Source organism: Tasmannia lanceolata, unplaced genomic scaffold (assembly GCF_043159265.1).
Source record: "Tasmannia lanceolata isolate RefF3 unplaced genomic scaffold, GAP_Taslan_0.1 ptg000011l, whole genome shotgun sequence".
Lineage (NCBI taxonomy): Eukaryota > Viridiplantae > Streptophyta > Magnoliopsida > Canellales > Winteraceae > Tasmannia > Tasmannia lanceolata.
Window position 1 is genome coordinate 20,094,122 of NW_027518688.1, and position 27,335 is coordinate 20,121,456.

General features: G+C 39.6%; 2 protein-coding genes and 1 pseudogene across 3 annotated transcripts; all 3 read right to left on the reverse strand.

The window, feature by feature from the left end:
- Positions 1–757: 757 nt before the first annotated feature.
- On the reverse strand, positions 758–16,313 carry LOC143886227 (uncharacterized). 2 transcript variants are annotated; one of them, XM_077390174.1, is made up of 2 exons: positions 14,357–16,313; positions 758–921 (listed from the first exon to the last, which is right to left on the reverse strand). In XM_077390174.1, the coding sequence occupies exon 1, from the start codon at positions 16,223–16,225 to the stop codon at positions 15,086–15,088; it is 1,140 nt and encodes a 379-aa protein (XP_077246289.1). In that variant the 5' UTR covers positions 16,226–16,313; the 3' UTR covers positions 758–921; positions 14,357–15,085. The 2 variants fall into 2 exon arrangements, with proteins under 2 accessions (XP_077246289.1, XP_077246290.1); XM_077390175.1 differs by lacking the exon at positions 758–921 and adding an exon at positions 5,401–6,583.
- On the reverse strand, positions 9,003–9,629 carry LOC143885983 (uncharacterized). Its single transcript, XM_077390001.1, has one exon. It carries the CDS (start codon positions 9,627–9,629, stop codon positions 9,003–9,005), a length of 627 nt encoding a protein of 208 aa, XP_077246116.1.
- A 409-nt stretch (positions 16,314–16,722) lies between the features above and the next one.
- LOC143886228 (endochitinase-like) lies at positions 16,723–19,920 on the reverse strand (annotated as a pseudogene).
- Between the last annotated feature and the right edge of the window lie 7,415 nt (positions 19,921–27,335).

Below are 27,335 nucleotides of genomic sequence, written 5' to 3' on the forward strand. Positions count from 1 at the left end.
GCAAGCTTGGTTTTGAAGCTTTCTTCTATCTTTTTGTTCTTGTCTTGTATTGTGTTCTTCCATTATATATATTGGATTACATCTTGTGGTGATTGTTCTTCTTCTCTTTTGGTTATTGTTCTTGGGCTAGTGTAAGCTTTGGTTTCACTATTTGAGAAGAGAATTTTCCGGTGTTGTGAAATCCGTCTTTCTCTATATGGTATCAGAGCCACAAAGGTGGTAGTTAGTGCTTGTCTAGATTTCCTTGGTGAAGAAGTTCAATTGGTGCATTGAAGATGTATATGATTGGAAGGGTTAGTGGACTCGGCATTGAGTTGCTAAATCAATCAAATTACAAGATATGGAGAACATGTATGGAGTCTTATCTAGTGGGAGAAGATTTATGGGAGGTTGTTTGCGGCAATGCCATTGTAGCTCCGGAAGATACACAAGAAAATGCCGATGTATTGAAGGCATGGAGGATGAAGAATGCTAAGGCCGAATTTCTTTTGAAGCGGTCTATTTCACATGACTTGTTTGAGCACATCATTGGGTGTAAATCGGCGAGTGAGATTTGGATTACCCTTGATGGATTGCTCAACAAGAAGAATATGGCTCGTCTACAAATGTTGGAGAATGTAACGACCCGATTTCCATGACCGAATCGCTACAAGCAAACACCTGTGAAAATACTCATATATATTTTTTTAAAGCATGAACATTAAATAGCCATAGCTCTTATTCCAATATCAAGAATGTCTCCTTACAATAACTTTAACTTAAAACCAATTTACTAAATTAAGTAAAGTCTCAAACTAGCCAATTTAAAATAAATTCAAAGAGTTGACGAAGGGTATTTTCTTCCTTAATTATTTGCTCCCATCATCCTACGCTCCTAGACATCCTCGTGCGCAAACGCACCCTTATTAGAATTCTCTAGTCCTGGGGAGAAAAATAAGGTCAGCAGGATGATAGAAACTGAACAAGTATAAGAATTCAATTTAAAACAACATGTCAAGATCCATATATTATAGATAAGACAATTGTAATTTTCCAAAATAATGGTTTACCAAAATCTTCTGCAACTGAATAGAAAAATCATTTTAAAGTGAACAATGTACTAATAACTGAAAGAGAAAAATTCAATAACTATAGGGACAATTATAAATCTACCACATTCTTATCATAACAATTTCATTTAAACCCAGGGCACTCCAGCTCCCACTAGCTTGTTACCCTTGCCGACACGGCCTACTCCGCGTGGACTTATTACGGTAGATCATACCGCCTAGGGACTCTTGGTCTCCGTAGGATTCCGACATCAACTAGGAGTTGCGCGGTTCCCCCAAGTTGTATACCTTTGTTTACGGGGATAACTCAATGGTTTTCCATCACCCTTTCCCATTTCCTCTTTGGATATTTCTTATGTTTCCATACGACTTCCAAGTTATTTCATGTGATAAAAACAATTAAACTGATAATTCTTTATTAGAAATCAGATTCCATTTCCAACATGTAATACAAGAGACAAAATTTCATTTATCATAGAATAGTTTAGAAAACCATAAAAATTTAGATACTTTACCATTCTTGTTGCGTGAATTGAAAGCCATACGAGCAAAGTTAGCTATCACCTGCCTTAATCTTACGAACGCGGTAGGATGAGATAGCTCTTGTTAGAGAGTGGAGTGCAACGATCCTGAAGTCACATAGTTGAGTGTAGAGAATAGCAGTTTAGCCTAGGTTCAAGTTGTTAAAAATTTTGTACACTACTTAATCTTGATCCTGTCCCGTAGTGGGACTCACACATACTCTTAATTACATCATATTGCTGCCGGGTTCGAGCATGCAATCACACTCACCACAACACTAATAGCTACCCTGTTTAAGGGCATAAAACATGTACAAAAAAATGCTAGTTTTCTATTTTGTTCTTGGGTATAAGGAACAACACACAATTAAAACACTTATTCGGAACTCGAGGTCATTTAACAGTTAAGCACTCATACTCGTATTATTTGCATGCCACCCCCAAAATATACATACGTAATAGCATGCAAGAAACCTACTATATTGAAAATAAAGGGGTTGTTTTGAGAAAATAATGCAATAGCTATTATACCTTGCCTGCACACATGAACTGCTTTGAAGGAAATAATTACATATATAATATATGTCATAAGTAATGACTATTTTGAAAGAGAAGCCATCCCACAAATTTTTATAAACAGGCATAGGGTCTGTTTCAAGAGAAACCATTATATACTCTTAAGATTCACACTTATGATTATTGGGTCATAAGAACTGACATAGCATAAAAAAAATCATTTGATCTAGGTGTGAAATCATTTATGGGAAAATTGAAAGAAAACCATTCACCCCACCTTAATACAATTGTTGGAAAAATGCTCATGTAATAAAGATCGTTTTTACATTGTACATGTCATTAGCACTGTTTGGGTAAAATTATACGTGTGCGAGGTTGTTCTTATGTACAATAGGTACATACGTCTGTTGTAAATCAAGGCCTATATAAAATAAAATTTTAGCAGTTTTATTTCTACATACATATATTATTTTGGAAATAAAAGAATCACTTTATTTAACATATGCCAATGAGTTGAAAAGAAACGAAATTTAGATTCACCTCTATACGTAAGGTATATAAATAAATGATTACATGTATAAACTCATTGGACCCAAAATAATAAAAAAAAGAACAATTGAAATTAATTATATCATATAAAAGAAATCTTTTGGTTTTAGAAGTCTCCTTAATAAGTGGTATGTAAAAAGTGGGGGTGATGACAAAAGAATATGGACAGTGGAACCATCTGGCATTTTCTCTGTCAAATCTTTCTATAATGGTCTGATGCCTCATTTTGTTCCTGCATTTTCAGTAAAGGTATGAAATTTTCATTGCCCACCTTGGGTTAGTATCTTCGGTTGGACCGTTTGTCGTCAAAGGATACAAACCATTAACTTCTTGAGAAACCGTGGGATGTGGCTAATTGATCGCTGCCCTCTTTGTCTTAAGGATGGGGGATCTGTGGATCATTTGTTCATGCATTGTTCTTTCACTAGGATCATATGGAGATGTATCTTTCTGAGGTTTGGAATCACTTGGGTCTTCCCTAGAACTATTCAGAATCTTTTGAGTATATGGGGGTTTGTGCTGTGGAAAAAGAAAGGGAAATTATTGTGGAATGTGTGTTTGCTAGTTACGTGGTGGGGGGTTTGGAAGGAAAGAAACTCTAGGGTGTTTGAGGGTACGGCCAAATCACCTTATTATCTGTACATGCAGATTATAGCATTGGTCATATCGTGGGTTAGATGTCTTCCATCATTTCGTTTTGTATCGGCCTTTGATCTTTGGGAAGGTTGGAGGGAAGTGTCCTCTAGTAGTGAGAGAAAAATTAACATAGTCCAAAGATGGGAGCCTCCGATGCTAGGATTGTTGAAAATCAACTTTGATGGTGCTTGTTTTGGAAACCCGGGTCCTGCAGGGGTGGGAGGCCTTTGTCATGATGAGTTTGGTGAGATACTTTGGGCTTTTTCTGGCTCTATTGGTGTGTGTGATTCTTCGGAGGCGGAAGTCAAAGCGGCCTATTTTGAGATCAAGAAGTTGAGTAGGGAAGTCTTGGACCATATTATTGTTGAAGGGGATTCATTGAATGTGATTCGGTGGTTGAAGGGTGGAGTAGCTCCTCCTTGGAGATTTTTGGCATTATTTGATGAAATTGAGGATTTTGTTGCAGGTTTAGCTATTGTCTTTAAACATGTTTGGAGGTCGGCAAACAAAAAGGCGGATGTGTTAGCCAAGCAGGGTGTTGGGGGGGAGAGTATTCTCTGGTTCGATCATCTTCCCCCGTAGTATAATATTGTAATTTTTGTTGTTTTTTCTCCTTCTTTCCTATATATTTCTTGTTTTTGTTTTCTGGGTTGCCCTTTCTCGGGTGCTCCCTTTTCATTTTATACAAATCACTATTTAAAAAAAAATAAAAATTTACTGGATTATTGCCTTGTTTTTGGAGGAAGCAATATCCCCACGAATATTGGTCACCTGGTGCAGTTGCCCACTTACCTGAATACATCAATTAATGAATCCATTAATCACAGATACTAGATCCACGTTAAGTTGAAAAACTAACACGCATTGGACATACTAAATGAATGGATAGAGCTCTCCACACGGCTCTATCCATTCACATGCTAATTAGATGTTTTGTTAGATTACTTTATAGTTATCTTTATCCTTATCTTAGTTATCTTTATTCTAACTAGTTATTAGTTAGATATCTTTTGTCATTACTATTGAGGAAGGGAGTGAATGAAACTTTTTGAAGTAAGGAGGCCCCAGCCCTGGCTATTTCTCTTTCTTTCTGCTCTTCAATTTTTATTTTTTTTCACAATACCATCTAGGATGGTATTAGAAACCTACCATTAGTTTCTTGGGATGTGTGAGCCAAGAAAGCTGCAATCCCCCTTTTACGTGTGTCAACGTCCCCATGTGTCTGTACAACCTAAACATAAGTACGGTCGCTGTCTAACATTGCTATCCACATTAGCACACGCACGAGAGCATTTTGTTCTTTTGAATTATATATATACTAGCAAGAGAACCGTCCGAACTGGGGCGGAGCCAGAAATTCGCTCCTGAGGGGGGCAAAGAAGGATTGTTATATCATAATCGATAAATTATTATAAATACACAAATTTCAATTCAAATTGCTTTTAGGGCCCATTTGGATACCTCATGCATTTGTATTTTGATTCGGATTTGAGTTTTGGATACAAAACACATCAATCATCTTCATGATCATGTTTTAAGGGAGGGAGGGAGGGATGTCTCGCTGCTGCCGGAGCAACGTCGAGGAGCAGTGATGGTGACAGAAGTTGCCACAAATATTGATTTCGAAATAATGTCTCGCAGAAAAGATTTGAAAATCTGAATTTTTTGCACTGTTGTAGCTGATTTGGAAATCTAAGGATCTGACCAGTTAAAAATATCAACTAAATCTAAATCTAAATCTTGCTGGTATCCAAACGTGGCCTTAATGTAAAAAAAAATCATTCACATTCATTATAAAAGCTCATGCTGCAAAGAAAATTGAATGCACCATATAACAAACTGAAGATTTAGCATCATCCTAGCTATGAAGATGATTTTTGGGGGAACACAACTGAGCATTATCTTTGAACACCTAGGCCCAACTGTATTTAAAAAAAAAAACATCCACCTACATGCGAAGACCATATATGACGTTTTTTTTAATAAATACTTGGGCCCACCTTATTCAAAATCCAAACCATCCATTTGCTGGGCCCAATGCAAACATGCCTTTCCTATAAAATAATCTTCATAGGATGATCCTAACTCTTTGATCTCTATACCGAGGACACCGTATAACAGATTGAAGAGTTAGGATCATCCTAGTTATATGCTTTTATTGGAAAGGATATTTGCACCGGGGCCCAACAAATGAGTGGTTTGGATCTTCGAACAAAGTGGGCCCTATTGAACTTTTTTTTTTTTTTTTGAAATGGTGAATAATATTGAATAAAAGGGGGGCCCAAGAAGGGAAAACCCAAGAATACAAAAAGAAAAAAGAAACAAAAAAAAGAGGACACCTCAAGGAGGAAGATGATCAAACCATCTCAAAAAATCGCTCCCCACCCTCTCTTAGCCAACAAATCCGCCTTCTCATTTGCGGACCTCCAAACATGGTTCAATTCAATATTTGAGTCCGTGATTATTTCCTCCATTTCATGAAAAAGAGCCAAGAATCTCCAAGGAGGAACTACGCCATCCTTCAACCATCGGATCACAATTAGAGAATCCCCTTCAACAATTAAGTTCTTCAAACTATCCCTCCTAATCTTTTTTAGTCCTTGAAAAGCCGCTTTGACTTCCGCCTCCATAGCATCACACTCACCAATCGGACTGCAAAAGGCCCAAAGCACCTTGCCACTATCTTCCCGACATAAGCCTCCCACCCCGGCCGGACCCGGATTCCCAAAACAAGCACCATCAAAGTTCAATTTTAGCATCCCATTAGGAGGTGGCTCCTAGCTATGGACAATGATATTAGCCCTCTCACTACTAAAGCAACTTCTCGCCAACCTTCCCAGAGACCATAAGCCGATACAAACCGAAACGATGGATGACATCTCGTCCATGCTATAGCCATCACAATAATGCGCATAAACAGATAATGAGGAGATTTGGATACCCACTCAAACACCCTAGCATTTCTCTCCTTCCATACTACCCACCAAGTAGCAAGCAAACAAACTTCCCATAAGATTTTACCCTTTCTTTTCCAAGGCACAAAGCTCCAAAGATCCAGCAACATCCGGATAGATCTTGGGAATACCCAAGTAATCCCAAATCTCAAGAAAATACGACCCCATATAGTCCGGGTAAACGAACAGTGCATGAAAAGATGATCCATAGATTCCCCATCCTCAAGACAGAGGGGGCAATGATCAACAAGCCACATGCCACGATTTCTCAGAAAGTTAATGGTTTGTATCCTTTCGCGACACACAGCCCAACCAAAGATGCTAACCCGAGGTGGACAATGAAATTTCCATACCTTTGCTGAAAAAGAGGGAGCAAAACATGGCATCAAGCTTTTATAGAATGATTTGACAGAGAAAATCCCAGAAGAATCCGCAGTCCATAATCTCCTATCCTTTCCTACTCTTTTAATGTAGCAGCTATCAAGGATCCTCTTAAGATCAGACACAGACTCTTGCTCCCAAGCAAAAAAATTTCTTCTATAAGCCGGACACCACACCAAATCACCACCACTACGATCCAAGCATTCACTCACAAAAGCTTCTTTATTTAGAACCACCCTATAAATCTCCGGGAACAACCTAAACGGCCTCTCTGCACACCACACATCTTTCCAAAATTTGATTATGTCCCCTCCATAAACTCTAAATCTAATATTCAGGTTAAATGAGAAAGACATTTTTAAAATATCTCTCCACACCGTCAGACCCTTTTTCTTAAAGTTATCAAGTGATTCCCAACCTCCAGACTGACACCCATACTTACTACAAATAACCCTGGCCCACAAATGAGACTGCTCCTCACCAAACCTCCATAACCACTTCCCTAACAAAGCATGGTTGAACTCCCTAAACCTTATGATACCCAATCCGCCTTCCTTAATGGGCACACAAACATCCTTCCAACTCACCAGAGAATGGCTTTTTTCTCCTCTGTTCCACCCCACAAAAATCTGCGTTGAATCATTTCTATTCGTAAGGCAACGCTAACTGGGCACTTGAATAAAGACATAAAATATATAGGGATATTTGCCAAAACTGCCTTGACTAGAACCAACCTTCCTCCTCTAGACACTAAAATTCTTTTCCAAGTGTCTAGCCTCCTCCCTATCCTCTCAATTATCGGCTCCCATAATACCTTGTTTGGTCTTCCAACCCCCAAGGGCAACCCCAAATACGAAGAAGGTAAATGATCCATCTCACATCCCAGGATCTCTGCCAACTCCATGGCCTCCTCCATAGGGATATTCAAAGCAAACATCCTAGATTTATGGAAGTTGGATCTTTGCTCCGATATGATTTCATAACATCTCAATATAGATTTCAAATTTAACACTTGAAGTCTCTCTGGTTCACAAAACAAAAGGGTATCATCCGCAAACTGGAGGTGTGAGACCTCCACGCAATCACTTCCAATTCTGAAGCCTTTAAACAGTCCCACCTCACAACCTTTGGCTAGCAACCTACTTAGGATTTCTGCTACAATAACGAACAAGAAAGGGGATAGAGGGTCCCCCTGCCGAAGGCCACATGACGACTTAAAGAAGCCAAAAGGGGATCCATTTATCGAAATTGAAAACCACGCAGAGGCTACATACGATTTAATCCACTGACGCCATCTATTCCCGAAACCCATCTTACCAAACAAAAAGTCTAAGCAGTCCCATTCCACTCTATCGTAGGCTTTTTCCATATCCAATTTGCATAAAATTCCTCTCTTCTTAAGCCTCCGGTAATAATCAATGGCCTCATTGGCAATGAGGGAACAATCCAATATCTGTCTCTTTGCTACAAAAGCACTTTGATAGTCACATATGATTAGCGGTAGGACTTTCTTCAGTCGCTCAGCTAGAACCTTAGCCAAAACTTTATATAAACATCCCACAAGACTAATAGGATGGAAATCAGAAATTTTTGATGCCCCCACTACTTTAGGTATGAGAGCAATGAAGGTAGCCCCAGTACGCATGTCTAACTCCATACCATTGTAAAACTCCTTGAAAAAATCCAAAATATCCTCTTTCACATATTCCCAACATGATTAGAAAAAGACAAGGCAAAAACCATCCGGCCCCGGAGCTTTATCTTTACTTAATGAAAATACCCCTCTCTCAATCTCCTCCTTCTCAAAAGACTTTTCCAATTCCATACACATAGATAAATCCAGACTGCTAAACTCCATATGTTCAGGTGTTGGTCTAGATCCCCCTTCAGAAGAATATAAAGATTTGTAAAACTGTAAGACCACTTTAGTGATCTCATCTTTACCTGATACTTCTACTCCATTATCCACCAAAGACTCAATTCTGTTTTTCCTCCTTACACTCGCCATGGCATGAAAATATGCCGAATTTTTGTCCCCCTCCTTTAACCACCTAACTCTTGATTTTTGCCTCCAAAAAATTTCCTCATGTAACAACAACCCATTGTGTTCTTCTTTAATTCTACCAAGCTCCTCCCTCAAATTACCACTCCCTTGCCTTGCTTCCTCCAAACCCGAAATTTCCCCAATCCTTCTTTCCAACCAAACTTTACAAGTTTGATCCTTTAGCCTTTGCTCCTTCACCCATGCCCTTAATTTCTCCTTCACAAATCTAAGTTTTTTTACCAATTCTCACATCTGATGGACCCGATTGGTAAGATGCCCACCATCTTCCCAACCTTTCCTCCATTTTTGGAGCCTGTAACCATGCAATCTCAAATTTGAACGGGGGAGGACCCTAAGATTCCATCCTTGGATCCAAGATGATAGGGCAATGATCCGATACAGAATGAACAAGGGACCTTTGGATAACCTCCGGAACCAGACTTAACCACCCAGGACAAATTAGGAAACGATCAATCCTGCTCTGGGATTCACCCCGACTCCAGGTGAAACGGGACCCAGACAATGGGAGGTCAATTAAATCATTCTTCGCAATGAACTTATCAAATACCCTCATGTTCTTAACCGATCTCCTACACCCAAGTCTCTCACTAACAAACCTAATCTCTTTAAAATCACCCCCGATACACCATGGATGATTCCATCTAACCCGAATACCATTTAGCTCCTCCCACAACAACTTCTTCTCCGCCCCTAAAGAGGGGCCGTAAACCCCAGAAAAAATTACACATGATTCGTCCTCCTTCCTCGAAAGAACAGTGGATAAGGAGTAGTTTCCTTTCCACTCATCCACAAGAGACCACACAGATTCGTCCCAAGCCACTATAATACCCCCAGAGGCCCCTTTTGATTCCACAAAGGAGAATCCCCAATCTCCCCTAACTCCAAGATTCCTCAAAACATATCTATCTGCCATTTCCAAGCCCTTTTCGCCAAAGAACCCAGCCCATTTATATTCCATGAAAGAATCTTCATAAGGAACCAATTTTTACATATTTCCTACCCTGTCTCCCACTCTTCTTTTTATTTGAAGGTGAAGACTCCACTTCCCCCCCCCTGTGTAGACACCCCATTTTGATCGGACCCAAGTTCGCTATGCTTGGGCGAAACCCCATCCAATCATTTCCGCCATGTTTCGCACTTTTCCGTTAAGTGTTGAGAGAGATTATTCCCAAGAATTCGAGCAAGAGAGAATTTGGATCCGATTGATGGGCCCGTCTTGAGCATTTGTTTAGATTTGGATCAAACAGGGTGGCCCGCACATTGTTTTAGTGAAAAATGAGTTTTGAACCTACTTCGATCCAACACCTAAAGATGATCATCAAGAGAACGGTCAAGATCTCAGAGAAGTCGTTTTAACAACCAATTTTGTTTCGATCATCAGGTTGAGTTACTCGGATCAGCCCATTGAAATGATTTAGGAGGACACAACCTACTTAGATAGGGGACCCATCAATTGGATGGTCTGGATCGTCATAGAGGAATGATTTAAGGGGGCACAACCAATTTACATTGCGACCCACCATTTGAACGGTCAAGATCATCAATTGTCGCCCATCAAATGGACGGTTCGGATCATCAAATGGGAGTGATTTAAAAATGGGGTAACATATTCACATTTTGATCTATTGGATGGTTTGGATCAGCCCATAGGATTGATTAGTGGAGCACAAATTAAATCACATCGCAACCCACTATTTGAACGGTCAAGATCATCAATTGTCGCCCATCAAATGGACGGTTCGGATCATCAAATAGGAGTGATTTAAAAATGGGGTAACATATTCACATTTTGATCTATTGGATGGCTTGGATCAGCCCATAGGATTGATTAGCGGAGCACAAATTAAATCACATTGTCGCCCATCAAATGAACGGTTCCGATCATACTTTGGAGTGGGGCATATGATTTTATGCACAATTGGGAATTTGGTCACATATGGGACCCATTTGGGTTATCTTTTACCTACTCAAAAGAACTTTAAAAAACATGCATGGGGCCACACACATGTCAAAATTCAATGTCCACAATGGTGGCCACCTACCATGGAATATGTCCACAATGGTGGCCACCTACCATGGAATAAGTCCACAATGGTGGCCACCACCCTCCCATTCCTTTGCTATAAATGGTTCAATGAGGGTGAGTAAAAAAAGGGAGAACTCATTTCTCTTCTATCATGTGTTCTAACAAAGTTGCTATGAGGGGTTGAAAAGAAAAAAAAAGAAAAGAAACAAGAAAAGAAGAAAAAGAAACAAAAAAGAAGCAAAAAGAGAAAGAAAGCGGAAGCGATCGCACGGAGGCGGAATTTTTGAGTTTTTCGGCTCTCGGATTCGGCGAGGATTTCGATCACAGGTAGGTACACCGTTCTCGGAATTTTTTTTTTAGAATTATTTGGTATATTTTCGGATTTTTGCATGATTTTTAACAAAGAAAACTAAACGATATACTAAACAGATTCCAAAAATAATGAAATTTCGTGAGAAAATAATATGATAATGATACATTCTACCATGAATTTGTGAGAATTTTTGGATTTTGTTTGGTATATTATTTTATGCATTCTTTGAAAATTATCAGATTTTGGGAGAATTGTTACTGATGTCAAATCACAGATACAATTCTCCAAATTTTTACAGTAGTCTTAAATTCTATACTTCTTGCTTCTGTAAAATTTTCAAGTGATTTGGATCTTGTTTCATATGAGCTGTAGTGTCAATTCATAATCTGGTTTGAAATTTGAAAAATCCGAAACTGATAGTAAATAGTTTTCTAAATTCATGAAAATCTCACAGCATGCTATTTTCACTTATCTCTTACTACTGTAGAAATTTCATAGAATTTAGATATCTATTTCTAGTAGTTTATGTGTTATTTTTGCAATCTGGTTAATTAATTTTTAAATCCATATTAAATATGAGTTTAATGTAAAAATCTGTAAAAATCTTCCAGTAAATTACATCTCATCATATCTTGTTGGTGGAGAAGTTTCAACTCATTTCGAGTTCGTTTGCAACAGCTTCACTTGTAAAATCACTCATATGGTTAAAAATTGGTAAAATCCATTAAAAAAATAAAAATTAAGTGAAAATCATCTTAAAATCTCTAAAGCACCTTCATCTTTGTGTGTGTTTGGGAGACCCGCCCGGTCTCATTCTCTCGTTAGTCCTCTTTGTGCGCCGTTTGGTTTTGGAAGAACGCCCTACTCGGCTTGGCTTCATACCCCTACCCTTATGGGTATTGGGTTGCACATTTGTTGCACCCTAGGGTTAGGTAGCTATCCGGCCCGGCTGGGTGTTTTACCTCTGCCAAATGTGCAAATTCGTGTTTCCTTTTCTTTTAGAGAGTCTTTGACTCATCTATCCTTTAGTTGGTGTTATTGGAGTCTTTGACTCATGTTTCTATTTCTTTTAGAGAGTCTTTGACTCATTCGTTCTTTTGTTGTATTACTAGGAAGTCTTTGACTCATTGGTTCTTCTGTTGGCGTTATTTGGGAGTCTTTGACTCATTCCTCCTCTAAGTTGTAGTATTAGAGAGTCTCTGACTCATTTGTTCCCCTCTTTAGTGTTGTTAGTTCGGAGTTTCTCCTTTAGAGTTGTTGATTACTTCACTTTGATTAGAGACTAACTCAGTCTTATTAAAGCTTTGCTTGCTTCGGATCTTGGATCGTTTTCTCTCTTCTTGGGACGCTATCTTTCTTGTTGTGGTTCGTCTCTTTGAGGCGTTAGTTGCTTGTTTGGGGTTTCCCCTTTTGCTTTAGGGCTTTGCCCTAGTTTATGGTTATGCTTGTTTGTTCTCTGTAAGAGTGAATTCATCTAAAGGTCCTGAGCATTGGAAAAACTTTAAAATCCAAAAAACATTGGAAATTTAAAACTCAAAAACATTTGAAAACTTTAAAAATATAAAAAACATTTGAAAATATAAAAAAAAAACTTAAAAAAATCTAAAGTGTTAAGTGTTTCTTTTAGAAGCGTATTAGGCGAGTTCGATTTTCGAACTACGTTGGCTTGATCCTCTTCCGAGGTACGTAGTGCAGCTTGGGATTTACATCCCAAGTCCAGCCAAACTTTTTTTTGTAAATAAACGTTTTAAACCTTCTTCAAAAACCTTTAAAATATTGTTTTCAAAAGACCTTCCTCTAGAGTTAGGAGTTTCTCCTCGATAGAGAATTTTAGAGTTAGGGTTTTTCTTTTGATAGGTTGTTTGATTGATTGTTTGCTGTGTGCTTGTTTTAGAGTTAGAGGTCTGTCCTAGAGTTATAGGAGCGCCTCCGTCCGGTCAGTCGGCGATCCACATCGCCGAGTGATGACTAGAGTAGGATACGCTAGTCCACCCTTGGTTTTCCTTAGGAAATACAGCCTAGTCACACATAGGTTGTAAGAACCACCTGCATCAGCGTAGGGCTAATCTGCATTTAGTTAGGGCATATAGGGTGTCCTAAAATTCACAATTCACTGGAATTTAAATAATCGTACAATAAACTTTAATAATTGGTCCGGTCTTTTAGATCGAGTTTAGGATAGAGGGCTAGGTGTCTTAGGCATCATAACTTAGAATAGGCGCGAAGAACTACGTTGCCTTGATTCTCGTGGAGGCGGGGATACGTAGGCTTCTTTGGATGAATACCAGACCATCTGAGGACTCGGGCTAATCACTTTTAAAACTGTTGAAACAATCAAATCACTTAGGATTTTCCATGAAATTAGAATTTTAGGAGAACTTTCACTTAGATTGAATCCAAACCAATTAAGAAATCAAGATACACATTTAGGATTCACATTGAAATTAGATCATAGGATGCATGTCACATAGATAGCACATTAACAGAGAGTTGAATGAGCCATTAAAAATGAATTTAAAAGAGTTAACTTTTGGAATTGAAGACCGATTATCGGGCAGGAATGGTGCATGTGGTGGATAAATCCCCATACCTTCCATTCTTGTAACCAGGTAGCGAGTCTAGATTTCTGGTTAATTATGGGTCCTAGATCCCACATCTAGGTGGCGACTCTGTCAGTCTCTTTTGTGTGGAATTCGGATTGCCTTAGTGATCCCAAGTTCACATAAAAGATGAATTAAAATTAATAATAAAAGGCACACGCCAATCGCGTGGGTACGAGAGACCAAGAGATAGTGCGTGGCGGCTCTCGCGCCACCACCCCCCTCTCGCGGGATCGGGTCCCACACCCTGCCACTCGCTCTTCCCCCATAATTCACCTCAGACTTCAACCTAGCTAGTTCCCTAATCGATCTCTTTTCGGAAAGACAAGCCGACTTTGATGCCACCCCCGCAACCTCTCTAACCTCTGCCGACCTAATCATCTCTCAAAAATCTTCCAACGGACCGGAGTAGTTAACTCCTAACACCTTACTGACTTCAATTGTGTGGTCCACCATAGCCTCAACCCTATCTACCCCATACGCAACTTCTACTGCTTCCCCTCTTTCCAACCCACTACGAAAAGAAACCCTGACCTGGGAACTTTGCCCAGGTCCAATCAGAGATTCCTTCACAAAAGCTACATCTTGGAAATTAGGAATGGATTGAATCGAAGATGTCCTTTGGAATTCCGGATTTTGCCTGTCAAATACCCCAAATTTGCTACTAATTCCCACACCTGCTCCCTGCATTTCAACAGAAGGAAACAGAAATTCATTATCTAAAACGGAATTAACAATTCTAGTACCTTCGACCGGTGCGCCGCGCGGGATACAAACCCTTAACCTCTGCAGAGGGGTAGAAATTTGCTCAAAGTTGACTTCACCCCCTCTCCCCTGAAGACTAGGGCTGTGACACCATCCTTCCATACATGAAATAGACTCCCCTATTCTTTGAAAAATTGTTTCTGCAGGAATCTCCGATATGGACTTTGAGAAATTCGAAGGGAATCTCTCCGGTGAGGGTGCCTTCTTTGATAATGAGCTGACTGATCTCTCTGATTCCACCACAACCTCTTGGTCAAAGTCCAGCGACGAAACCACCCCACTTAAATTTTCCTCCGCAGACCCCCAAGTTACTCTCCGAACAGATTTACTAGGCAATACTATAGATTGCCCACTAAGGTTCTTATCTTGGTTTACGGATATATATTCTTCCATATGTAACTCTCTCGGACGAGAATGGCAGATGGCCGGTGAGAAGGATATTAGCGGGAAGCTCATATGCGACACACTTTGACCGCTCATAGCTGAAGATCTGTTCAACCCAACAGTTTGGTGAATCTGATTCTTTAAGAATCTAATGAGGTCAACTATCTCACCAACCATAGGTGCCAAAGGTCCATCAAGGCTATAGAGCTCATGGTCCACAGCCTTATTAAGACATTGGGCCTGGTCCCCCTGTACATTTAAGACCCGCCAAGTCTTCTAATCCCAAAGACTGACATCTGCCCCCACAAACATTGATTCTGCCGGCTCTATCCGGTCTCACCTCTTGAGCATGATAAGGCTCGAATGGCACGTTGCAATGAGGCGGATATCGCAAGGATGTATCTGCCTCCATCTGTTGTAACGATGCACCTTACGAAACTCTCACTATGGTGCGCCTCCTCGCTATCATGAACCGAACCAGCACCACTCTTACGCGCCTGAACGAAATTCAAGCCCTCCCCGTTCGCCGGAGGGTCGCCTGAGACATCGCCGACCATTCCTGGGCATATATCAAATCCATTATCCGATTGGGAATCATCACTCGATTCTTCAAAACTAGAGGACAATCCATGAAGGTTTGCTACTTGACTGCAACCAAGTCTCTTTTCCGCTTTCACCCAAATTATCTGGTCCTCCATACATGCCGGAATAGCCACAGAGATGGGGCAATTGCTGCTGGTTCGAATCTTCACCTTAGCCATTCCATAGCCCCGACCACTTTTGCAAGAAAAGTCAAGATGTTCAACTTCACCGATTTTACTCGCTACTCTTTTGAAATTCTCCTCACACCATGCTTGAGGTGACACTCCGGAAAAGAACCACCAATCCGATATTCTCAGCTCTGCAAATTTTGTGTTCCAAGGTAGTAATTCCACAAAAGGAGAGTTCCGTGCCCGTCTCCATACCGATTGAGCATCTTGAAGGCTTATCCCAAGCGGAAGAACAACCATTACCTCCAGCAAATCCACCTTGTACACATCGATTTTAGGCCTCGAACCAAACTTCCTTCCGAGCCAATCCGCCAATGCCGTCACATTTCCAGACCATCCTTCGCGAATCTGTCCCCAGAGGCTGCATTGAACCTTCCCTATAGACAATAAAGGAACAATGTCACTACTACCGGGCTTACCTTCTACTAGTTTATCATCTGAGTGTCCATCGTCCCTTACATGAGCTTGATCTATGTTAAGCTCACCATCACCTTCACCCACACCCTGTACTGCTAGATTAGTATCTGTACTCGCCCAAACTTTACCGCACTGCCGGCACTCCACTCGTCTGCGAAATTTCCTAAACGCACATCTTCTGCACCTCCAATCCCCTAGCCCTTCTTCTTTTCTTCTAAGAAAAGCTCTATCGATTCTCCTGGACTTCTTATTCTTTGACCGCTGCCAAGGCACCACCATATCTACCCCTAATCTGAAATCCTACAACCTTAAACCCTAGTTTTGGGCTGAAAATTAATTGTCAAAATCCAAAACAAACAGGGCCTAAATGGTTGTATTGACTATAGTACTATGATATATGCCTAGATTTATTTTAGACACATGCTTGAGGGTTCGCCTTGCAGGTGTGCAGCGTTGTCGTGTGCCCGACCTGGAAATTGAGTCGGGGGCGTGACACATATGTATGTTCTATGCACCTTATATCAAGGGGTAATCGATGATAATTTTATGAAAAAACAACAATAATAACGTTATTTTGAGAAATAGTAGGCCTTGTTTATTATCTAGTCATATTAGGAAGATCGCCATGTTTCATAGAATCGTCACACTTTAGATTTCTAATGCATCCTCCACATAGTTTTATTTAATCAACTCATATTTACAGAGGATTTTAATACTAATGCCAAATGATCTTTGACATATACATATACTTTTACATAGATGACACTAGTAGTCACTTATTCAAATACATAGAAAAAGCCTAATTAACTAAGCAAAAGGCTTTTGGTTGTACCAGTCAAGGTTGGTGCCATAGCTCACACCAAGTATGTCGCAGTATCTCTTGTAGAATCCGATGCGGTTAGCGACCACAACATTGTTCCCTTTGCCACATTCAAGTCCCCCATTGATGATGTTGGTGGAAACACCGAATCCAAGAAGGCGACCCACGGTCTTATCTTCATTGGATGGTGTCCATCGGCCTGTGATGGCATCACGGCAGGAAGGTTTTTGTGATTTAGAAGTCATCCAATACCATATTGCTGTCTTAATTAAATGAAACGGTAGCATCAGTGGAAACTAGATCGGGGTTGGCGAGAAGGTTTCCCCCAATGGCTTCTCCAGCTGGGCCGTAGTTGTAGTTGCTGCAAGCATGAAAATACAAGTCAAGATAGTTCTCTAGAAAGCTAAATCTAGAAACAACAGAAAAAAATGCATGGAAAAAGAACTTACTATGAGATTTGAATGGGACCTCGGCCGTGGTTAGGGGTGTAAACGAGCCGAGCGGAGCCGAGCTTGGCCAGGCTCGGCTCGGCTCGTTAAGCTCACAAGTGAGGCTCGGCTCGGGCTCGGGCTCGGCTCGGTCAGGCTCGCGAGCCGCTCGCGAGCCTTACCGAGCTCGGGTTATGTTATGTTCACACCCCTCATCTTCCCTGGACAGCCCTACTAGTGTAATTTGACTACTTTTTTTACACTATGGGGGGTGGTCCTAGTAACAAATGGGGTTCCAAAAATGAAGTGACATATTTTGCCCCCCCCTTTCACTCCATGGACAACCCTTTTAATGTATATATTAATATATAATATATATATTTAAATATATTAAATTCTTAACGAGCCTTAACGAGCCGAGCCGAGCCGAGCCTGGCCTAACTCGGGCTCGGCTCGTTAAGGATTCGAGCCGAGCTCGAGCGAGCTTCCGAGTCCGAGCCAAAATTGACACCCTTAGCCGTGGTATTTTTTACCATAAGCGCATGGAAATTCTGCACTTGCAACGCAGTAATCTACTGGATTCTTGCGTTGTTTTTTAAGGAAGCAATATCCCCATGAATATTGGTCGCCTGGTGCATTTGCCCACTTACCTGAATTCATCAATTAATGAGTCATTAATTAATCACAGATACTAGATCCACGTTAAGTTGAAAAACTAACACGCATAATATATATATACATATGAGAAAAGAGAAGGTACTCCCTGGAGTAGATAACTTATCTACTCCCTACCTTAAAATAACAGTTGGGGCCACATTGTTTGGGTGATCCAAAGCATTCATTTGATGAGCCCTCACATAGATAGGGTGTGCCCAAAAAATCAGCTCGATAGGATCATCCTAACCCTATGAACTATGGAGGCAAAAATGGACGTGTATAAACCTGCACAAATCTGTCCATTTTTTTCCCCCACAGTTCATAGGGTTAGGATGATCTTATCGAGCTAATTTTTTGGGCACACCCTATCTATGTGAGGGCGCATCAAATGAATGCTTTGGATCATCCAAACAATGTGGCCCCAACTGTTATTTTAAGGTAGGGAGTAGATAAGTTATCTACTCCAGGGAGTACCTTCTCTTTTCTCTCTCTCTCTCTCTCTCTCTCTATATATATATATATATATATATATATATATATATATATATATAGAGAGAGAGAGAGAGAGAGAGAGAGAGAGAGAGAGAGAGAGAGAGAGAGAGAAGAGAAGGTACTCCTTAGAGTAGATAGCTTATCTACTCCCTACCTTAAAATAACAGTTGGGGCCACATTGTTTGGGTGATCCAAAGCATTCATTTGATGGGCCCTCACATAGATAAGATGTGCCCAAAAAATCAGCTCGATAGGATAATCCTAACGCTATGAACTGTGGAGGCAAAAATGGACGTGTATAAACCTGCACAAATCTGTCCATTTTTTGCCTCCACAGTTCATAGGGTTAGGATGATTCTATCAAGCTGATTTTTTGGGCACACCCTATCTATGTGAGGGCCCATCAAATGAATGCTTTGGATCACCCAAACAATGTGGCCCCAACTGTTATTTTAAGGTAGGGAGTAGATAAGCTATTTACTCCAGGGAGTACCTTCTCTTTTCTCATATATATATATATATATATATATATATATGTGGATTTTCTAAGCTCCATCGCAAAAGGGTTTCTGCGGCTGGTTTGTTGCACGTCAGACCAGCCACCTCGTGAATGGAGACAAAAGCTGTTGTCTTCATTAACGAGGTGGCTGGTCTGATGTGCGACAAACCAGCCGCGAAAACGCTTTTGCGATGGACGCAAGCAATTCCCATATATATATATATATATATATATATATATATATATATATATGCATATACGTATATGTATATGTATATGTATATATATAGGGAAAACATTTTGTGAGCTCGAGCTAGAAGATGATGAACTAAACAATCAACGACATTGGACGTAGTAAATAGGGACACTGATACGACTCTACTTTCCAACATCCTCTCTCCACAGGGCTCTATCCATTCCCATGCTAATTAGTTGTTTTGTTAGATTACTTTATAGTTATCTTTATCCGTATCTTAGTTATCTTTATTCTAACTAGTTGTTAGTTATCCTTTTTCATTACTATTGAGGAATGTAGTGAATGAAACGTTTTGAAGTAAGGAGGCACTAGGCCCCCTACTGGCTATTTCTCATTCTTTCTCTTCTTCAATTTTTATTTTATTCACAATACGATCTAGGATGGTATTAGAAACCCACCATTAGTTTCATGGGATGTGTGAGCCAAGCAAGCTGCAATCTCCCTTTTACGTGTGTCAACGTCCCCAACGGTGCCAAAGCCATCAAAGGCATTTGCAGCATCAATGAAAGCATTGTAAGTGTAGAAGCCTTTGCCTTGGCAAGTGGGGTCATTTCTATGCTTTAGCATTTGGTCGAAGAGGGATGGAGTGATGATGGAGGCCACACCTCCATCACCGCTCGTAGTGAAGTTTTGTGTCAAACAGCCAAGACAATTGCTCTGGCAGCCTGCCCCGCAGTACGCGCAGCTGGTGCCACAGTAACCATATTGGCTGCAACAGAGCCCTCCCGGGCACCGAGCTCCACTAGGTTGTTTTCCACATTGCTCTGCAAAGGAACCTAACAAAGAGGCTAAGGAGAGCAAAATCAAGATCCAGGTCCTCATTTTTCGTAGTAGATAGATGTGTTGCCTAAGAAACATAAGCGCTATTTATAGAGGGTGAGAGAGAGAGAGAGAGAGAGAGAGAGAGAGAGGATTTTATTTCCTTATGACTCGTCAATAATAGTCATCCCCAATTGAATTGAAGGCAAAAGGAATTCAATAGTGACGGAAAAAATTTCCAATAATGACCCAAATTAGTTACTGGATATGTCTTATCGTGTTTGTAGGGTTTTTGCACTATTTGTGAAAAGAGTTACATAGTTTGGGAATGGCTAAATTTGACAAGTCTCTTGACCGAATTCAACCATATGATGATTTTAAATTTTAAAATGACAAATGTACCCTTTATTTAAAGAACTCTAGGGTCAGGGTTATGATATTCCCACTAGCCTTGATTTTAGAGCTTTTATATAGTGTAAGCTTGCATAGTTCGGTATTTTTCAGAAAAGTAATGTGCGACACACCATAGGATGATCCAAACCATCCATTTGATGGGCCACACTGTAAATAGGTTGTGACCCAAATTTCCATAAGTTGATCCTAGCCTTCCAATCTATAGAGGAAATGCATGTTATAGAAACCTCAATACGTCGGAAGGCTACGATCATCCTATGGAAATAATTTTTTGGCCACAACCTATTTAGGGCCATAGGATGATCCAAACCGTCCATTTGATGGGCCACAACGAAAATAGGTTGTGCCCAAGAATTTTAGGTGTGGGATTATGATATTCCAACATCCCCTGAGTTTTAGAGTTTTTATATGGTGTAAGCTTGCGTAGATCAGTATTTTTCGAAAAGTACTATACGGCATACAATTGGATGATCCAAACCATCCATTTGATGGGCCACAATGTAAATAGGTTGTGACCCAAAAATCATTTCCATAAGATGATCCCAGCCTTCCGATCTATAGAGGAAATGCATGTTATGGAAACCTCAATAGGTCGGAAGGCTAGGATCATCCTATGGAAATAATTTTTTGGCCACAACCTATTTAGGGCCATAGGATGATCCAAACCGTCCATTTGATGGGCCACAACGTAAATAGGTTGTGCCCCAAGAATTTTAGGCATGAGATTATGATATTCCCACATCCCCTGATTTTTAGAGTTTTTATATGGTGTAAGCTTGCGTAGTTCAGTCTTTTTCAGAAAGTACTATACGGCATACGATTGGATGATCCAATCCATCCCTTTGATGGGCCACAATGTAAATAGGTTGTGCCCCAAAAATCATTTCCATAAGATGATCCCAGCCTTCTAGTCTATAGAGGAACCACATGTTATGAAACCTCTGTAGATTGGAAGGCTAGGATCCACCTATGGAAATAATTTTTCTGTGAGAATATAAGAATATACCATGCTCTACGTGAACGTGACCCATCATATCAAAAACAGTGTAAGAATCGAACAATATCTTGATACGGAGATGGCTCCAAATTTAGGGCGGCTTTGAATTTTCCCTTCACAAATGCCATTAATGGAGCCTCAATGATATGTCTACTTGTCCTGGTGGATGATACTAAAGGTACATCACAGATCTCTACCAAATGACAATGTCTCTCTCGTCCCTTATCTGTAGCTTCCGCGGGCAGTCTATAGAGATAAGATTAAGGCCCAATAAACGGCATAAATGGCATAAGTTTTGTCACGCCCCAAAACGGGGTCCCTGAGACAGTGCAGCACGCCCCGATTTCCAACAACAACCACATGGACATGCAAGGCCAAAACAACCACAAATAACCGATATTAGAGATATGCAGAACAACTAGCGGAAACATTTATTTATTCAAAAGAAAATCCAAAAGATAATTAATTAATCCCAATCCCTTGAGGGTCACACGTCGCCCGATTCACACTGCTACGAATAATGATGTTCGTTAAGTAAATAAACAAATTTAATTGTCTAAAAAGCTACAATAGTCTCTAATAAAGCCAAGCCGTTTCTCACTCCCATTCCCCACGACCTGCTACCTACGGTTCATTATCTGAAAAATGATAGACAGCGTGGAATGAGCTTTTATGCTCAATACATAACAAAGAATTTGCATCAGTTGGATCAAGTATACAAAACACGACCAAAGCATTTAAATAAGATAAATGCATATTTTTTCCAAAGCAAAACTTGTATCATGAAATAAATACAAAGCGACATAACTATCAATTGGAATAATCCGCACATAACTAATAGTTTGGAACAATACACACAGGTTTCATGATACAAATAATTCAACTAGTCCACAATTCCACACTAGACATAGCTATGGCCTCGATCACCTCTCAAAGTGACGGGCTATCACAATTTGCCAGCTTCACATCCCATACTTGCGTGGTTGTCAATAGGCCCCACGTAGTCACGGCCAAGTTTTACAGCTCCTACCTGGCAGAGGTAAGGAATCGAAAACTCTCCCACCATCAAGCACTCACTATGGAGGAAAAATACCGATCTTTACGTGACTACGCACCAGTTATCACCCTCCAACTAGTTGAGGTTGGGATATCAATTCATAGCTATGCTAGTAACTGTGCACAAGGCACCAACCGGCCCACCCAGACCCAATCATCAATCACCATGTAGAAGGCACCAACCGGCCCACTCAGACCTAATCATCAATCACGGCCCACTCGGGCCCAATCATAAACGTTCCATAGAGTAATAACGAACATACAACACAGATCAAATATCTAGAGATTTGCATGAAATGAAATCCAACAAAATACAGAAGAGTAAATCAACTAACAGATTTTTTGAAAATAAAACATATGCAAACCACGGCGTACTTGATCCAATTTTCATGAATTTTTTTCATGCTAGAAAAATATGCTTTGAATAATAAAATATATCAGTTCCAAATACATAACTTCAGTTTATAAACATGGCCTTTAAAACAGATTTTATATGTAGGAAAAACTCCTACACAAACTCACAAGTTACGTACCAACAGTTCGAACAACCAATTCCAAATCACCTACAATACTCCAAATCTTCAAGTTTGGACATACTAGACACTCGGCAAAAAATATTCATATAATATTCATATGAAATCCAAAAATTATGGAACCAAAGCCATTTGAAAGAAGACTAAAAAATCTATAATTTCACAGAAAACGTCAAAACCTAAATCAAATTATAAGAACTTCGTTTTAAAGTCGTAACAGAACTTGGACCCAGATTTCGGGCAGCTTAGACGCACTGTACGAGAATATTCATAAAATAATCATCTGAAATTAAAAAATTACGAGACCAAAGCCCTTTGAAACAAGACTTGACCTAAATCAAATCATAGGATGTTCGTTTTTAAGTTGTAACAGAACTAGGACCCAAATTTCAGGCTGATTAAACGCACTGTACGAGAATAATCATAAAATAATCATCTGAAATCCAAAATTACGAAATCAAATCATTTTCAAAGAAGACTCGAAAATCTATAATTTTACAGACACATCAAAACCTAAATAAGATCATAGGACCTTCGTTTTTAAGTCGTAACAGAGCACCGACCCAGATTTCAAGCAGATTAATATAAGCTAACATTAGGTCTTTCGAAAATCAATGATTTATCCCAATCTAACGACGATCTAAGAATAAATCTTGTTTTTTCTTTATTTATTTAATCATAACTACAGATTTGAAGTATAGTGTATTAAGATCCAAACAAGAAAATTAATTTCAATTTAATTCAGATACCTTTTGGGGGAGAACAATTTTTCTCTTCCAAACTCCACGTTCCAAAGTTTTCTTCTTTAGGGTAGAGTTTTGCACGTTTTGTGTTTAACGTGACTTTATGGATTTCCTTTAAGAGTCCTACAATTTCTAAATTTCGTGTATCCTAATCCCATTGGACTAGGAAGTTTTTCCTTCAATCAAGTTTCTTAATAAAAGACTTTATTTAAAAAAAGGACTCTTGTCAATTTTCAACTTGAGAAAAAAACACCCCCCACCCAACCACGTGGATGTATGTTATGTTTTTTTTTTTAAAGAATAAAAAAATAAATATTGGGATGTTTCAAGTTTAGTTAGGATTTTCATTACTAGTCGATTCTTAATTTGTTATTCACTTAGTGGGCTTGGCTGTTTTATTACTTTTCTTAAAAAAGCTCGTATTAAGGCCGTGTTTTGCAACCATGAATATTTTTCAATGATTAATTAGTTTCTTAAGTGGTGAGAGTGAGGTAGCTAGACGGTTGGGAGGAGATACTTAGACGCCTCGAATGAGTAGAGAGGGTGACACATCTGGGTTAAGATATCCTCCAGTTTCAATTTTCAAATCATCCAATTTGATCAGTAGACTTGATCATGGTTCATATAGAACTCTCCATTTCAATCTACACTGACAATTATACTTCCAAACAACCAAAGCTCTTATATCACTTAGCCAAATTAAGAGCTTCTAACGAATCATTTTATATGGGGTAACAGTAATCCTTAGCTCGCCATGCACATCTAATCCATTATTATTTAATAAAATTGCCATCTTCATTAAAAAAAGAAGAAGGATATAACGCCTGAAGCTTAAAATGGGGCCCACTCACATTTTACATGATCGCGACCTTCCATTCAGGATGGTCCCCCCATTTCATAAGCAACGTATTTAGATAATCTTTGTGATTAATTAATACCATTCGAGAAATTGAAAGTTGTCTAAAGATAAGATTAGGGCCCAATAAATGGCGTAAGTTTATTTCTAGGATTTTCTCTATAACTGGTTTCTTTGTTATAGACTTAGTCCGCTTGGCTGGTTGATAAAATTTCTGAAAAAAGTTCATATCAAGGCCATGTTTGGCAACCATAATATTTTTTGGGCAGTGATAAATGGACCCCCATATTTCTTAAATCGACCCCTTTTTTCATAAAACGTTAGGTCTAGGGGTGTTCGTTCGGTTATAAGCGAATAGACCGAAATTTGATAATCGAAATAATTTTGGTTATCAAATTTAGATAACCGAAATCGAACCGAAATTTCTAAAAACTGAACCGAAACCGAACCGACTAAAAATTCGGTTATTTGGTTTAACCAAATAACCGAGTAGTGGGAGAAAAAGATTGAAAAAAGCAAAATCTCGGTTTGGATCGGAGGGCTAGGATTATTCTATCAAAATGTTTTTTTGAGCACAACCTAATTAAGTTGTGTGTGATCAATCAAATGGACGGTTTTGATCATCCTACGGAGTGCCATATAGTAGTTTTTTTTGGAAAAATAATGGTTTTTATCCATAATTTTGGTTATTCGGTTAACCGAATTTTTTTTTTGATATAACCGAACCCCAACCCGAATAACTGAATTTCCAAAAAAAACAATAACCGAAACCGAGCCGAAAAGGAAAAAAACCGAACCGAACCGACCAAACCAATTCGGTTCGGTTCGGCTATTCGGTTATAAGCGAATAATGAACACCCCTAGTTAGAGCGTGTGAATAAATTTTTCATCTGCTGTTAAACACCGTACAAGTGAGTAACTCACACCCCTAAGGTTTTACGTTAAAAGGGGTCCATTTAAGATATATGGGGGTCGATTTTTTTTTTTTTTTGTTACCTTATTTTCATGGTTTTCTTCCCCTTTCCTCACTAAGTGTCCCTCTTATGTCTCTCCCTCTCCCACCCTCCCTCATCATTTGGTAAGCTAATATTTTCCAGGAAAAAAAAGTTCATGGTACCCAGACATGCTCTGAAACTAACTTCTTTTCACCAAATAAGCTAACAACATCCAAACGAAAGGTAGAAAATTGGAGCAAAACGAGGGAGGGCATATGTCGTCTGTATTTTCACTTCTCTGAATAGATTGTTGCGAATTATATCAGCCAATGAGAACCGGGTAACATAAAGAGTGAATTATATCAGCTAATGAGAACCGGGTAACATAAAGATAAAGAGTGCAAATATAAAATAGGAGACGAGACATATCATATCCCACTAAAAAAGATGGGTTGGAAGTCCCAAAGAATGTGACGTTCAATTTAGGCTACTGGCCACATCAAACAATCCCAAACCTCCGAATTAGGCCATTTAATAGATGGTTAGAGCATTAAAATCAATGGTCGATATTCATCTAGACTCTAAAGTTCAAAAATTAAATCACAGCCTTAGTGACAGCGGATTTAAAGTAAGGATTGTGGCCGAAGCCCACTACCTGATTGTGGCCGAAGCCCACTACCTGCAATAACCCTAGAATTCACCAGGGAAAACATCTTGCTTTATCATTTGTTGGGGGTTCCATGCAAAAGTGAAGATTCCCACATTGGAAAAGCCAGGGGATGTGGATTGGCTTATAAGGGAAAGGGACCCTGTGAACGTGTCACCACCGACTCATTAGAGTCTTTATTTTATTTGGTTTTGTTTTATAGTGAGATAACAATTAGGAAGAGTTTGTTTTCTTTTGAAATTCTATGTCTATATATAGTGACCGAATGAATAAAGTGAGTGGTCTTTCCACGTTATTTTTAAGAGAGTGCAATTCACGTTATTTTGCAGAGAAGAGATACATTCACTGTTTTGCTTTCTAAAGCAATTGTTTCTCTCTCCTCTTGATATATTATCCATTATCTCTATTTGGTTCAACCTTATTATTTGGTTCTCTTCTCCAATTATACCAAAGAAGGTTTACAAGTGGTATCAGAGCAGGTGTTCGATCGGAATACCGGTTTGTTCTTAGATTTACTTCGAGGGGGATATCAAAGTGGGAATACCGGTTTGTTCTTTGGTTGCTTCGAGGTGATATCGAGGTTGGAAGAAGAGATGGTGGAAAGTGTTGGTATGTTGGTGGGAATTGAAAGGCTCAACAATACCAATTACATCTATTGGAAGTCGTGCTTGGAGTCGTATCTTCAAGGCCAGGATCTATGGGGGATAGTGAATGGCAACGACACCGAGGTACCAGAAGAGGGAGCGGATACGCTACGGAAGTGGAAGATCCGTGCCGGAAAAGCGTTGTACGTATTGAAGGCCTCAATATAGAAGGAGTTGATTGAGCATATTAGAGATGCTAAAACTCCAAAAGAAGCGTGGGAGGCACTCTCGTCTCTCTTTTCACGGGCGAACGATGCACGGTTGCAGTTCTTGGAGAACGAGATCGGCTCATTAACACAAGGTAATTTATCTGTTTCTGATTATTTTATGAAAGCTAAAACTTTTGTAATGAGATATCTCAATTAGACGAGGTGTCAAAGATTAGTGAAAGTCGGATGCAGAGAATGATTATCCGCGGCTTGAGGCCTAAGTTTAGTGGTTTTATCATTGCTATCCGGGGTTGGCCAACGCAACCGTATCTCCTGGAGTTGGAGAATCTCTTGATTAATCAAGAGATGTTGGCAAGGCAAATGGCCGGATTGTCTGTGAAAGAAAATGAGGAAGCGCTTGCGGTGAATAGCAAGCGGAAGTGGAAGAAAAATAAAAAGCCAAAGGATGGCTATAAGAGAGATG

Bases quoted from the DNA above. Each gene is read 5' to 3' on its own strand.
- LOC143885983 (XM_077390001.1), bottom strand. From the start codon at position 9,629: ATGGAATATAAATGGGCTGGGTTCTTTGGCGAAAAGGGCTTGGAAATG.
- LOC143886227 (XM_077390174.1), bottom strand. From the start codon at position 16,225: ATGGTGGTGCCTTGGCAGCGGTCAAAGAATAAGAAGTCCAGGAGAATC.